This window comes from Dama dama, chromosome 4, assembly GCF_033118175.1.
Source record: "Dama dama isolate Ldn47 chromosome 4, ASM3311817v1, whole genome shotgun sequence".
Lineage (NCBI taxonomy): Eukaryota > Metazoa > Chordata > Mammalia > Artiodactyla > Cervidae > Dama > Dama dama.
The window spans coordinates 58,992,378-59,008,276 of NC_083684.1; the positions used below are offsets into that span (position 1 = coordinate 58,992,378).

Consider the following 15,899-nt stretch of genomic DNA (forward strand, 5'->3'; position numbering starts at 1 on the left):
TCCTCTCAGACCTCAAACCCAAGTCTGCAGGACTTCAAAGCCCAGGGCCTGAAAATATTAGGTACTCACTACATCTATGGGACCTGTGACTGTTGACACCTAAGATCTCATATGGTTTTCCATTTGCACTTCGACAAAGAGGTGCTCTTCCAGTAAGGAGAGCCCAGTGGCCAGTGCCAACCCCGGCCCTGGTCAGCTCCCTGTGGCACTCACCTGGCCCCAGTCCTGCGGCCGTCATCTGCGTGGCCATGAGCCGAGCCAGGTGCTTGATCTGGGCTTCGGTGCCTGCTGACTCCACTGGGGTGTAGATTGCTTGGAAGGAGGCAGGCATGGCCTCGGGCAGGTACACCATGCTGATGAGGACCTGCGAGATGCCAGGAACCTTCCTTACTTATTGACCCAACAAACGCTGGTTCCATACCCAGGCCAATGCTAGCACAATGGCAGTGATGAGGACAGACCTGGGCTTCCTCTCATGGATCACAGATTCTTGTGCAAGTGAGAGAGAAAACGAGTACTGATGCAGTGTGGGTGGCATATGAGAGATGGAAAGAGTGCCAGGGGTCACACCAGGAAGGTCAAGGACAGCTTTGGCTCCTCTGGGCAGGGGCATGTAGGCCGAGAACTGAGAGGTGGGCTGGAAGCAGACTGACAGAGTGAGGCCTTGCAGTGGTGCGGGCAGGTGGGTGGGTAAATTCCAGGTATGGGAACGGCATGGGAGAAGCCTAAGAGGCACCAGAGCTGGTACTCTGCCCGGAGAGTGGAAGGAGGTTCAGTGACAGAGTATAATATGAGCTAGAAATTGATTTAAAACAAACAAACAAAAAATCAGTACCCTACTAGAACAACATATTCACGTCTGTCAGGAATCAGTAACAAAAGATAACTTCAGCCCCCCTACAGGCTTGGAAGTTTGAATGCATGCTCTTAAAAAATAACTACAAGAGAAAAATAATGAAATAAAACATGTAAGATGCAGCTACAATGGTACTTAAATGGAAAATAGGACCCTTAAATGCTTACATTGGAAGAAAAATGAAAGTGAAAGTCACTCAGTCGCATCTGACTCTTTTGCTCCAGGCCAGAAAATTGGAGTGGGTAGCCTATCCATTCTCCAGGGGATCTTCCCGACCCAGGAATTGAACCGGGGTCTCCTGCATTGCAGGCGGATTCTTTACCAACTGAGCTATCAGAGACTGAACACTAATAAGCCAAGCATTTAACTTTGGGGAAAAACATTGAAAGAAAGTAACATGAAAGAAAGAAAGACAAAAGAAACAAAGAAAAAAGAAAAAAAGACAGCAGAAATAAAACAGAAAAGGTTATGAAAGATGACCAAAAAACTTAAGAGCCAGTTCTTTGAAATGGCTTAAAACAAGCAAATCTATGGCAAGAATATACAAAATAAAGAGGAAGGACACAGTACTAGGGACAAAAAAATGGCACATTACTACAGAGACAGCAGGTATTATGAGAGTAAAAGAATCCTATGAACAACGACATGCCAATAATTTGAAAAAGACAATTTCCTGGAGTGTGACAGGGATAGATAAGGTACAACAAGTTGATGGAAGCCAAATCAGATGGCCTAAGGCAAGTTGAATTTAAGTTTTATCTGGAAGGAAGCAGAAAGCGCTGGCAGGGATTTGAGCAGGGGAGCCTCAAGACTTGTACTTGACAAAGATGCCTCTGGCTGCCGCAGGGAGAGTAGAAGGCAGAGCCAGGAAGAAGTGGTACTCTGTGGGAAGAGGGCGGGGCCTGGACAGGGCAGGGGTCAGTCAGTGGGACAGGGAAGAGGGGAAGGACTGGGGGTGAGGAGGAAGCAAAGAGTTGAACTTCCAAGTTTCTGGTGTGGGGACAAGAGGCATGTGTGCCAAGAACACAGGCGGGGCCATGGGCCTGTATTGGAGTGGGAGGAGAAATTTCAAAAGTTTAGTTTTGACATGTGAAGTCTGAGGTACCTATAAAACACTCAAGGAGAGAAAGATGCAAGTGGCCAGACACCCAGGCCTGGAGCTCACCAGAGAGATGTGAGCTGGGGAGTAAACTCCTCGCTGCCCCAACTGCCCAGCAACTAACCCCCTTGGAGCCTCTAGGGAGAGAGAAGGGAAAGCTGATGGTGACTGCTGTCGAGCATGGGAAGAGGTATTCGCCACAAGTGTCCAACAAAAAGGTCTCGGTGCTGCTACAGCCAGAAGACTGATGTGAGGACCACCACCCTCCCACCTCCTCGCCCCTCCCCCACTCCAACTGCCTCATCAACTCAAACCAATGATTCTGTTACTTTGGAGCAGGACATCGTTGAAAATCTAAAAATAGCACTGGTCATCCCACTCCACCAATGCCAATCCCACACCACATTAAGGAACAAGTCATGGGGCTGATGCTCCAGTTAACAGACCTAATAGGCCCTCCCTGCAAAGGAAAGGAGAGAGAGTGGGTGGGTCTAGACTGAGACTTAAAAAACCCAAAGGGGAACTATGATGGGGGGGTGGGTGGTGTGACAAGTGAGCTCTTAAAGGAATAAAGATCATCTAAGAAGAGGTCCATCCAAGGTGAGGAAGGCCCAGTGGACCACACCCTCCCAACCCTGAAAACAGAAGTATTTCAGGTCTGATGTTATGTGCAAAAGGTAGGCAGTGTGGAGCAGAAAGGCAGGGAAAGACTGGAGACCGTTCCTCCCTGCCTTGTGGGAAAAGGCCCTACGCGTCCTCACCAGATTGGCCACGTTGTCAGGTGTCAGCAGAGGCTGGAGGAATTCGGCCGTGATGTCTGTGTCTGACTGGCCTGAGATCTGGGCTGAGGCCTTCGAGGTTCCCGAGGGGCCTGGGTCCAAGTCCTTGTCCTCATCGTCTTCCCCCAGGTTGGGCTCTGGGATGGAGGAGATGACAAGATGCTGGCTCTCTGGAGGGAGCACCGGGCCCTTCTCTCTTCCCAGGTACCCCTGGTGGTCCCTGCCCCTCAGCAGCTTCAGCAGACAGGAGCAGTGCGGCCATGTGACCCTGGGGAACTACCCGCCTCTCTCTAGGCCTCAGTTCTCCTCATCTGAGAAATGGAAACACTAGCCTGGCCGATCACACAAAGCTCCATGAAGACAAAAAAGTTAACTAATAAGCTCACAGAGCTTTATTGTTTAAAAATACCTATCTTGGAAATAGTGCTCAGCCTCACTGGGAATCAAGAAAATGTAAAACATCCTAATAAGACAACAAATTTGCCTATATGATGGACCAAAAAAAAAAAGTAGTGACAGTTGTTAGTGGGGGTGTGAACTGTGGAAGTGTAAACTGGTATGGCCTTTGGGAAGGGCAGTTTGATAGCAGGTCAAAATTTTAAACGTGTATACCTCTTCAACACAGCAGTTCCACTTTTAGGATCTACCCTAAAAACTTACAGATATAGGGAGCGGGGAGCGGGATGGGGAACACATGTAAATCCATGGCTGATTCATGTCAATGTATGGCAAAAACCACTACAATATTGTAAAGTAATTAGGCTCCAACTAATAAAAATAAATGGAAAAAAAAAAAAAAACTTACAGATATAGCTAAGGTAAAATGTACAGAAAATTCACAGAAACACTGACGGTACAGAGATATAGCATACAACTTCTATCAACAACAGGCTGGGTGAATACAAGTACAGAGGTTCTAGCTCAAGGGAAGAAACTAATTTAGTATGAACCTTAGAGAAAAAGCTTTGTGTGCAAAGATGTTCCCTGACGCTATAGTTATAAAAGTGGAAAAGCTGGAATGTTCAACAGAATGATGATTTAAGTAGATTAAGGCAAAAATATGACCTGTTACACAATCTCATCAAGTCTGTAACACATGTAACAAAGAGCTAATACCCTGCATTAAGCAAGGGCCCCTCCAATTCAATTACAAAAGGCTGAAAAGCCCAACAGAATGGGTACTTCACATAAATGCAAACAGCTAATAAATGTAAAAGAATGCACAGCCTAGCTCCAAAACAGGCAAGAAAGCAAATTTAGACCAAGGATACCATTTACACCCAGGGTTTACCCAGTGGGGCATCTGGCACTCACACACTGCTGGGGTGGCATGCACTGGTGTGATTTTTTTGGAAAACTGCTATCAGAAATTTACAGAATTCCCTGGAGATCCAGTGGTTAGGACTTCCTGCTTCCACTGCAGGGACTGTGGGTTCAATCCCTGGTCAGGGAGCTAAAATTCCACATGCCACAAGAAGCGGCCAAAATAAAGGAAAAAAAAATTAGGTTGATAGGTGGAAAAAAACAGATCTCCACCTCACTCTTCATACCCAATAAGTTATTTTTCAAAATGAAAAAAATAAAAACAAAATTCCATCCTTTCTTTTTTTGGGGGGTTGGGGGGTGGGAGCATCATGAGATCTGTGTATTGCAGCGCAGCCCCCCCCACCCCGCCCCCAAAATTACTTCACAGGAAGGAGAACTCTACATGTCAAAGGCATTTCTGAAAGAAAACCTAAGTGTTAATACTTGTAGCTTTGTTACTTTTGGGGAGAGGGATGAAAGGGAGACTATTTTCATTTTACTCCTTTCTGTATTAACTTAAGCAATTCATAATTACTTTTGAGTATATTATATTCTTTAATAATTTTACTTTGACATCACTTATTATATGTCATCATATTTACACAATATAATTTATCATGTAAATTAAGCTTACGGTCTCCTGTAAATAATTAGACATTTTGGACATGGTCAGTCCCTGCCACCACCTCCTGCCAGGCCTGACCAGGCTCCTCAGCTCACCCAGCTTCATCTTCTTCAGCGTGGAATCCGAGTCGTCTCGGGGCCGCTTGCGGGCATCCTTGCCGCTGGGCATGTTGCGAGCGATCTCCGCCTGAGGCGTGCCCAGGTCCACCAGCAGGGTGGTGATCTGAGCCTGGAACTCCAAAGACGCTGGGTGCTTCAGCACATTCAACAGGTGCAACTTGAGGTTCTTACGCACGCTGCTCACCTGAGATTTGGCCAGCGTTGGGGGCAGGTTGGCTGCGAGAAAAGTAGCAAGAGCTTTATGCTGTAGACAGAGCTCCTGGGGCCCTGCCCACCTGACTTCCTAAGCCCCAGCTTGAGCAGTGGTGGCAGGCATCTCCTAGCAGAGCTCCTTCACTCTCAGATCTACTGTATGGCCTTCCCCCTGTACAAGGCGATATTCCCTTGAGAGGTCTCCCTCAGTATTAGTCAACCTTAAAACAGAAAACTCAGCCTCCCTTTTATTAAACATTAAGCCTCATCTCCCTCTACCTTGGTCTGGAAATTCCAACACACTTGTCCTAGGGAAAGCGATAATCACCTGCAGGATGTTTCAACTGAGCTGCCACAACAGTTCATTGTTGGTCCCTGACACGAGAATGACCTTCAAACGTCTAACAATCACCTTGAGAGGTGAGTCTCCCCTGTTCCAAAGCAAAAGAGCATGCCTGCAATTGTGCCTGCCCAGCATCCTTCCCCACTTCCTCAGCCAAGAACACTCCCATTTTCCTTTGAGGGAACCACCCTGGCTCCCTTCTCAGTCCAACTGGGCAAGAGTCTCAGGGGCAGTAAGAACACTGCAATCCTTTGGCCATTGTGACTGGTTGGGAGACAGGCTCACAATGTCTTCTTGGCCAATCAGAAACAATGAGCCCTTGGACCTCTGCTGGAATGGCTGGGAAGGAGACATTCTCTTTCCCATGGGGTTGCCAAGTAGATGGAATGGAAGCCTGGAACAACTGGGGCCATCTTTGCTACCCTAGGAAAGAGACACGTAAGAGCCAGGAGAGGTGGAGGGACTCATGATCTTCACACACTCACACCTCAGCCCCACACCTTTCAGTTTCACACATGCACAGAAGTAGAGAAAGCAGGGTAATGAATCACCATGGAGCCATCAACATTTCACTGATCTTGGCACATCTATCCTCCCTGCTTTTTTAGGGGAGAGAGGGGAAGAGTTGAGTATTTTAAAGTACTTAGACACCACGTCACTTCACCCACACATAACTCAATGTTAAAACCAGCTCTGAAGCACATTTCTGTCATGTGCAATCACTGAAAGACATGTATCTAATCTAGAGAATCCTTCCTTATGTCCATAACCTACTAGATTGATGATGATGAATGCTTTAGGGGCTATTTAGCCCACATTTTCTCAGAAAAGAGGAGACTGGTCTGTGGACAGGGGCAGTGAGGGAGGGAACCAACCTACCGTGGAGGGTTTCGTAGGCCTGAATCACCTCAGACATGAACATGGGCCTCTGGCGCGCAATATTGGCCAGGGAGCCCAGGGCTGTGGTCAGGTTGATGGAGGAGATAGCGGGGTGCACCATGAACTTGAGCAGCTGCTCCAAGGCTGCCTTGCCTTCTTCCCATAGCACATCTAATGAGGGAGGGAAGAGAACCAGTTAGTAGGGGGCTTTCTTCCTGGCCTCCAGAGAGAGCAGTCTTTGGGACCAAAAGAAGAAAGATCCTCATACATAGATGGCTGTGACTGGCTGAAAAAACTCAGGAGATTCAGTGCATGATGAGTCTGACTAAAATACTATTAATAATAGTAGATGTCTAATTAATAATTAGACTAATAATAGATGTCTAATTAATAGACTAATTATTAATTAGATGACTAATTATTAATTAGACTAATGTCTAATTAATAATTAGTCTAATTAATAAGAGATGACGCTCAAAGCGTGGGCTTGCAATACTGACAAAGTAGAAGTAATTTAAAATATCCAACTGTAAGGAATCTGAACTACACTGATGTAAAACTTTGAATATGTATACATGTGACAACACACAGATAAAGGACTCAAAATTCTTTAAACCACCATGTTCTTCCTCGATCCAGTCACCAAAAGTTAACTCTTAACAACTGTGGCAAATATCTTTCCTGACATTTCTTTGCAAAAACCTACTGGACGCGACATTATACAAAACAGTGAATAAAATACAGAATGTAATGTAGCCAATTCTAATGGAATATTTTGAACATCTGAACATGATACTGTTTGGAAAAGATATAAATTAATTTTTGTTGAGTTCAAAAGGTGGTCAAACAATATAGAAGAACAGCCAGTATCTGTGGAATGCTTACTATGCCAGCCATATAAACTCACCAAAAGCTCATTCTAACACCCTAAAGTAGATGCCATAGTAACGACTCCGGATTTACCAATGAAGAAACAGGCTCAGAGAGCATAGGTCGGTTGCTCAATGGCAGAGCAGAGATTCAAACACAAGTCACTACATTTTCATGCCTCTCAGCTGGAAGTATTAAGCATGGCCCTGTTTTCTGTAAATAACAAACCCAACAAACATAGAAACTATGAATATACACATATAAATACCTATATTTGCATAGAAAAGGTCCGAAAGGAAACAATACTCTTAGCAGTGTTCATCTCTAAAAAACAGGACTGGGGAAGGAGGTAATTTCCCTTTCTACTCCTCTATATTTATTGCTTGGGACTAAAATGTGCATGCACTATTTTTATAATTTGCAATCAGAAAAACTGTATAACTAGCTGGTATTTACTACTGAGCGCTCACATTCTCATGGAACAGCACTAAAAGCCTGGAAGGGTGCTACTACCACTTTCACTTTACAAAAGGAAGATAAAGTTCAGAAAGAAGTAATTTGCTCAAGCTCACATGAGTAAGAGGTAACGCTGAGATCTGAATGTGGCATCAGGGCTCTTAAGCACTGTATTAAACTGCTTCCAGAAATGAAAAACTAAGAAAGGGGTAAAGGGGGAAGGAGGAGGAGAAGGGCGCCGGTGCAGTGACAGACCAACGGCACCAGCTGACGGGGCACTCACTGTACTGGATGTAGGGGTGGTCACGAGGGATGCGGTCCAGGCTGATGTCGTGCTCCTGACGTCGGGGCACCTCCGAGTCAGCCATGCGAGGCGAAAGGGTGACAATGAGGCCCTCCACAAACTTGATGGCGTGGGTACGGATGCCGTCGTTGTCAGAGTCCAGCAGCAGGATGATGTCCCCAGCCATGGCCGACACCATATCCCAGCAGGCCTCCTGGAGCTCGCTGATCACCCGTGACTTCACCATCCACTGTGTGTGGGTCGGGGAGGGGTAGACAGACAGGACACCAATCACCGACTCCACCACAACTCAGAGATCCATAAACGATGATAAATACATTCACTGGGGAAATGTCCACTGAGTTACAACTCCGTCCCTGGCCCTGGGCTAGGTGATGCGGGGGACAGGACCCATTGGTGACCAAGCCAGGCCTGGTCCTGCCCTCATAAGGTTCAGAGGTACTGACAAGGCCGAGTGTTGAAGGCTCAGACCTTAAAGAAGCCAATGGAACAACAATGCTGACCTCACAAGGTGGTGGCAGAGAGTAAATGGATTTCTTCCTTTCAATAATGTTAATGTACAACACACCACAGTGTGGACCCAGCTGGCCCATTTGGTCACAAGAGCTGGTTCTCGGGGAACATTTGCGGAATGCATAAATGGATGGATGGATGCAGGGAAAGATAGGTTAATGGCAACTCCTGGGCCATTAGAATTTAGAGCCCCTCGTTGTCTGTTCCTAAAGACTGACAGCACATCTTGACCTTGAAAGATGTGATCTGACGCTGGTTTTGAATTCTAACAGATGAATGAGCCCTGTCAGGCTGGGACAGCCCCAGGTGGGCAGGGAGCTCCTACCTGCAGGGCCACCTTGTAGAGCTGGGTCATGGTGAGGATGGCCTTCTTCACCACATTCACATTTTCATCTCTCAAGAGCATGTTGAGGTTCGCGATCAGTTTCAGCAGCAGCTCAATGTCTCGCTTGCTGGGGATGGAAGAAGAAAGGCAAGGTCAAGGTGGCCTTTGCGCAAGTGATGGGAGCCTGCAGCTCACAAGGAAAGGGAAATCAGGGCCAATGTGTCAGAAGACTGGAATGCAGGTGGGCACCTGTCGTGTTTGCCAGCATCTGGTACCTTCAGACATAGGGGCACTTGAACACCGTCTAGGTTGGTCCTGCGACGCCTGCTCTTTCGTACTATTAGGGCCCCACAGTTCACCTAAGAGGTAGCAGTGCCAGACCATGGGTGTGAATCTGAACAAGCACCTTTGTCTCATTTTGAATAGTTCCTCCCTCAAGGCTTCTGTGAAAACTACAACAATATATGTAAAGCTGTTAGAACAGTATAGAAAGCATTCAATAGATATTAGTCATTAATATTTAAAGCACTCTGTCTTAGGTAATCATGAGTTTTGTTTACTAATTTGTTTACATAAGATGAAGGGCTCTGAAAGTTGGGGATTCTTTCCCATTTGAGTACTAGCGGAGTCTCAGTTTTTATTGAAGCAAAGAATGAAGAGGCCTTCAATAAATATTTGTTCAGTGAATGAATAAGGCTACACCTAGAGCTCAGAATGTGAATTTTCACATCATGTTACAATCTCAAATATTAAGCTAATCAGTCAAAAACTATGAAACTCAACTATCACCTACATGAAGGAAGGAACGATATCTTTTTTTATCCACTGTTCTATTTCTACAGCCTGACACAAATGTCTGGCACACAGCAGTCACGTGATACATATCTGGAACAAAAAGTGTTTTGGCAAACTCAGAAAACATACCACAGATTGTCCCAGTAATAATCTATTAAAATTCTGAGTCACTATGTTACTTACCTGAAATTAGTATATTATAAATCAACTATACCTCAAAAAAATATCACTCTTCTTTTTTGGCTTGTTTGGAAAAATAGTTAAAATTTTAAAAATCAAAAGTGCTACATTTGCTAACATGTTAAAAAAAAGACAAAACTAATGCTTATCAGTGAGGAGAGGGAATGGGGGAGGGGCAAGATGGGATAAGGGGTTTAAGAGCTATAAGCTACTACATACAAAATAGATAAACCTCAAGGATATATTGTACAGCTCAGGGAATACAGTCAATATTTTATAATAGTTGAGTGGAATATCTATAAAAAATTTGAATCACTATGTTGTATATCTGAAACTAATATATTATTATAAATCAAGTATACCTCAATTGGAAAAAAAAAACTCTCCCAGTAAAAGATGGGAGACTGAGAATCTGGGCAATGGTGTTATGAACATGGGTTAAAATCCCAGCACTGCCACATAATGGCTGTGTGACCTTAAGAAACTCACTTCACCTCTCTGATTCAGTTTTCTCTTCAGTTAAAGGGGCCAAACAAATAATCCCATGTATGAGGATTGAATAAAAAAGTATTTGGTACAGCAAGGGGAGTGGTTGAAAAATGGTCAGATGTTGTTTACAGTTTGAAGGCAGAGTCGACAGTCCTTACTTATGATGTAGATGTGAAGTGTGGAAGAAGTAGAGGAAGAGTGGATGAGTCCTAGGTTTGGACCATATTAAGTATTTCCTGGGGAATCAGGGAGGGAGAATGGGTGTGGGAAGCAGGGGGCAAGACTCTCAGGGCAGGGCAAGGCCAGGGTCGGCCCAAGAGGCTGACTCCAGGAGGGGTGCTCCCACGGGTGTCCTGCAATGCCCCGTACCAAGCCTCCTCGATGAAGCCGATGACAAATTTGCGCACTTCGATGGACTTGTCTGCCTGGAAAGCGATGATCTCCTGCCAGGGTCAGGAAGAAGGTGGGTCAGAGTTGCACCAGGATCCACTCCCTTATCCCCACACCCACACCCTTTCTCTCCTGTTGGCCACTCACATCCAGGAAGTTGTCCAGTAGTGTGGGATCTTTGTTGATGATCAATTCCTGGACCTGGAAGCAGATCGGGAAAGAGGAGGAGGACACATGTGTAAAACCAGGGACCAGTCAGTACAGACAGGCATGTGTAGCAGAAAACAGCATGGGGGCAGCAGTGGACAAGTTCAGTTCAAATTCAGTTCAACTCTCAGCATGGCCTAGGCAAGGGGCTTCCCCTGAGCCTCAGTCTGCTCTTCTGTAAAATGGGAACCAGAAACAACAGCTCACAGGGCTACTGTGAGGCTTCAGTAAGAAGATGCTACAAGGCACAGGTCCTGGTGGGCCAGTGAGTATATGATATAGATGGAGGCTAAAGAAAAGAGAGAGGTGCGCGGGACTCGTACCTTCCTGAGGCTCATCCAGCAAATCTCTCTACCCTCCTTCTGTTTCTACTCCCCATTCAATTGCCACAATTCAGCAGGCATTTTACCACAGTGAGAGCCCATTTCCTGAGGCCCTTGTGTAATACCTGCCAGGCTGTTTGGAATAAGCCCTTCCCAAACACACTCTCACAGCAGCTCAGTGCCCATGAGCCAAGGCACTATTGGTGAACAGCCCTGACAACCACCCATGAGGAAGGCCCCGTCAGAACCCCACTTGCTGCTGAGGTGGTGTTGGCTACCCAAGGCCATGTGCAGAACAAGTAGAACTGGGGTCCCCTGAACTCCATCTGCCTCCTGTTCTGAACCACACTCAGCAGCCCCTGACTCCCCACCTCTTTTGCTTCTGTACAAGCTACTCTGCCCTCTGCCCAAGACACCCTCCCACTCTCCCTCGGCCTGGTTCTCTCTTTCTCCTCCAGGTCTCAGCTCAGACAGCCCTCTTCCAGGAAGCCCTCCCTGACTGCCCGCCACTAGGCTGGGTCAGAAGCCCCCCTCTGGGTTCCACACCCCGCCGGGCGCCTCCATCTCGGCCCTGCCCACTCTGGGTCCTCACTGCTGGGTCACCTGCATGTCTTCCCCACTGCACAGGGCTCTGGCGGAGAAGAAACCCGAGGATCAAGAGCATGGCACTTGGAGTCTGAATCCAGCATTCGGGTCCTAATTCCGCCAGGTCCTAGCAGAGTGACCTTGGGCTAATTTAAGCTCTGAGACTCTACTTCTTTCTCTGTAAAACAGAGAAGAAATCACCCTGCCTCAGAGAGCTTCTGTGAGAATCAAACAATAGTGTGGCCAAACAGCACTGCGTGCCGTATCCTGAGCGTTTAAACGTGGACATAAGCATTAGTACCAGTGCCCTCTTCTTCCGAGGTTCCCATCCCAGCTCCTCTTGTCCTGCTGAGTCCAGCATCACCCTCTCCCCCTCACCTGCTTGAGCACTGTGATCTTTGAGTCGTTGGTGATCAGTGCTGCCTGGTTCAGGAGATCCACCACCTGGAAGGAAGGTGAAAGGCAGGTCAGGGTGCTCACCTTGCCAGCCCAGCTCCTATGGCACTCCTGAGATCTTCCAGCTAGGTGTGGATCGCCCCAGAGAGGGCCTGGGCCTCCCCACTCCAAACCTCTCTCTCCATACTCACTCTCTCTGATGTGGTCATGCCATCGATGCCCGGCCCCTCCTCTTGAGTGAAGAACTGTGATGCCACGCTCCGGCGTGTGACGCTGTCCCCACTGCTGCCTGCCATGGCTGCTGCCCGGTACTCCCTGGAGAGGAGGATGGAGCAAGTTCTGGGCCTTTACCCCACTCTCTATGAAGGGCTCAACCCTCCTTCCCAGCCTGTTGGGTCCTTTCAAGCCCCTCCCCCTTCTAGAGTCTGGATCTGACTGTATGTATCCGTGGGGTTGTAATCTGGGGGAGACTGGTGTCTCCCGGCTAACAGGCTGTACCCCGTGGAGAACCAAGCCTCACCCCCAGTACTTTACAGAGAGCAGGCTGACCACAAACAACTGCTGCAGGACTGAACAGATGCACACAGAGCAGCCCCCTCTGTCTGGCCTCAGTCCCCCTGGTCTCTCCAGCTGGGCTGTACTCTGGACTGGACGCCAGAGCAAGCTTTCTGAAACACAGCTCTGGGTCCTCCACACAGTAGGTAAGTACTCAATACATCAGAGAAGGCCTAATCAAATAAATTATACTTCTGCCATTTTCTGGAATATTATGACATTGCGTTTTAAAAGAAGTGGGGGATATCTCTGGATATCTCTCCCAAAGTCATACTGGCAAAATCAAGAAATAAGAAGGAAAAAAGAAAAAAAGAAATAAGGATATCAATTACAGCACTATTCCTAGTAGCAAGAGACAACTGTCAAACCAAGTCTTCTCAAATAGGGAGACGGACTGAAAAACTGCAATATATCCACAAAATAAAATACTATGCAACTGTAAAAAGGAATGAAGCAAATCTCTCTGTGTGCTGATAAACAGTGGGCTCCAGTACATATTAAACTAAAAACAAGCACAGTGAAGGCAATGTTTACTGTATGTTCCCTTTTCACAAAAGAAGGGGAAAATATATGTATTTGTTAAAGAAAGAAAAAAAGAGTGGAAGGAAAAACCAAAAAGTAGAAAAGGCAGGAAACAGAAAAAAAAAAAAAGGATGGGTTTCAAAGAACGATCATCATGAAAAGATGACAGTGACAGTCTGCTGCCTCACAGAGGAGTGTATACAATTCAACTGATTTTTGTCAAGTTTGTGTATGTATATACACAGAATGACCTGAGGCAAGAAACAGCTGGATCTCAGCTGTCTCTTCTGTAAATCAGGGATAGTAACAGTGTTGATCTCCCACAACTATTCTGAGGATGAGATGAGTTAACACACATAGTAAACATGAGATAAGTATAGCGGATTTTCACGTGCAGGGAAAGAGATCTGAAGACTGTTGCATAAACGGTTAATAATTTGAGGAGGTGCAAAAGATGCATCTTTTGAAAGAATCATAATATACCGTACACAGCAGTTTATACTTAACAGGTATCTGCTGAAAGAATGACTATCCAACAGCCTCCTTCCTAGTCTCCCTGCTGCCCGTCACCCCCACATCTCGCTCAGAGTCAAAGCCAAGTCCTCACCAAGGCCAGGGAGACCTTACACGATCTGGCTCTTCAGTCTCTGCTCCTCCTCTTGGCTCTTTCTGCTCCAGTCACTCCGGCCTCTTCTTCATCACACCAACACATCCCTTCCTCTAAGCCTTTGTGCTTCTCTTCCTTCCACCTGGATTACCCCTCCCTTCAGATACTGCCACACCTCCCTTCCTCCTTGTCTCCTTCAGGCCTCAACTCAAATATCCCAGCAGTGAGGTCTTCCCTGACCATCTTATTTCAAATTTCCACTTACTCTCCCTCACCATCTGTGTCACTTTGTTTTTCTCCATGGCATTTATCATTATAAACACACTACATATTTATAAGCTCCATGAGGGAGAGGTGTGTGTGTTCACTTTTTCTGTCCCCAGCATGGAACAGTGCTTGGCACCGAGTGAAGAAGAAGTGAAGTCACTCAGTCGTGTCCAACTCTTCGCAACCCCATGGACTGTAGCCTGCCAGGTTCCTCCATCCATGGGATTTTCTGGGCAAGAATACTGGAGTGGGTTGCCATTTCCTTCTCCAAGAGATCTTCCCGACCCAGGGATTGAACCCGGGTCTCCAGCACTGTAGGCAGACGCTTTACCATCTGAGCCACCAGGGAAGTCATCTAGTAAGTATTTAATAAAAATCTGCTGAGTGTGACTTCTCTGGTGATCAGTGGTTAAGACTCTGAACTTCCAATGCGGGGGACACAGGTTTGATCCCTGATGGGAAACTAAGATCCTACATGCCATGCAGTATGACCAAAAGATTAAAAAAAAAAATCTGCTGAGTCAGAGGGCTTCAACAATCACTGGGCTTAGTATCCCTCAGTATCCCTTAGTATGCCCTTTGGCTCTAGGAATGCTTGAAAAATAACAGCTAATATTTATTGAACATTTAATATGCCCTGAGCACAATTCTCACATAGTAACTTATTTAAACCTCACAATACCCTGTAGCCGATCAGGCTCCTCTGTCCAGGGGATTTCCCAGGCAAGAATACTGGAGTGCGTTGCCATTTCTTCATCCTGGGCATTTTCCCAACCCAGGGCTTAAACCTGAGTTTCCTGCACCGCAGGCAGATTCTTTGCCACAGAGCCCCCAGGGAAGCCCCAGTTCCCATGTTACAGATGAGGAAATTTGAAGTCCAAGGAAGTAAAATCACTTGATCAAAGGCTCACAACTTGTAAGATGCAGACCCAGCAGCCTGGCTGCAGAACCTAGCCTTCTCAGTAACATGCTGAACTGCCTCTCTAAAAAAGAACTGCTTCCCCTGCCCCCCAGTTCATGCAAATTAAAGGTCATGGCCACCCAACAATTCAGTATACTGCTGTTTCCCAGAAGAACACAATGAACGCTTTCATGATGAACTTTTCTTCTCTTTTCATGATGAGAATACACGGAGTCACTCAAACTTTTTACCTGGTGTCCTTCCTCTTCCACGTTTTTTTTTTTTTTTTAAATGTATATCCATAATTCCTTTGGGCTTCCCTTTTGGCTCAGCTGGTAGAGTCCACCTGCAACTCGGGAGACCTGGGTTCGATCCCTGGGTTGGGAAGATCCCCTGGAGAAGGGAAAGGCTACCCACTCCAGTATTCTGGCCTACAGAATTCCATGGACTGTATAGTTCATGGGGTTGCAAAGAGTCGGACACGACTGAGCGACTTTCAAGTATTTACTTTTGTCAAAAGGAAGCATATGATAAGCGCTGTTTTTCATTCTGCCTTTTCCCTTAATATATGCTGCAGTCCATTCTTTATCTCTGGTTCCTTTTTTACCCCTTCCCTCATTCCTTTTTACAGTTCCATGATATTTTATTTTCTGACGGCTATCCGTCTTTTTCCTGCCAGTCTCCCTACTAAAGGATATCTGGGAGTGTCTTGTAGTCTTTCGCTATCACCAATAATCATCGTTTCCCCTTCCGTCTCGCTGTGCTCCTTAGAGAGTCCTTCCGCCCCACTCCCACCTGGAGTAGGACGATTTCGCTCACATACAGAGTGGCCCCCTGAGAATCTTTCATTCATTCAACGAATCTTAACTGGGAGTTTCCAGCGCGATTCCGCAGTGTTGGGAACACAGCGGAGACCGACACACCCCCAGTCCCTACCCACCGTGGGGCTCCTGGTCACAGACAGGACTAAGGAGCCACACAAATAAAGGTTCAATAACAAGCGAGACCCCCCAGTGA

The 15,899-nt window shown here is 46.5% G+C and overlaps 1 protein-coding gene across 1 annotated transcript in view; it reads right to left on the bottom strand.

Moving 5' to 3' along the window:
* SYMPK (symplekin scaffold protein) overlaps positions 1-15,899 on the bottom strand; it is a 33,529-nt gene that overhangs the window by 16,992 nt on the left and 638 nt on the right. Inside the window, exons 2-11 of the mRNA XM_061139641.1 lie at positions 12,222-12,345; positions 12,013-12,078; positions 10,667-10,720; positions 10,499-10,572; positions 8,666-8,792; positions 7,807-8,056; positions 6,198-6,368; positions 4,760-4,999; positions 2,717-2,871; positions 214-364 (exon numbers count right to left, since the gene is read on the bottom strand). Coding sequence (XP_060995624.1) covers positions 214-364; positions 2,717-2,871; positions 4,760-4,999; positions 6,198-6,368; positions 7,807-8,056; positions 8,666-8,792; positions 10,499-10,572; positions 10,667-10,720; positions 12,013-12,078; positions 12,222-12,326 — 1,393 coding nt within the window. The 5' untranslated portion in view covers positions 12,327-12,345. The remainder of the gene's footprint in view (positions 1-213; positions 365-2,716; positions 2,872-4,759; positions 5,000-6,197; positions 6,369-7,806; positions 8,057-8,665; positions 8,793-10,498; positions 10,573-10,666; positions 10,721-12,012; positions 12,079-12,221; positions 12,346-15,899) is intronic.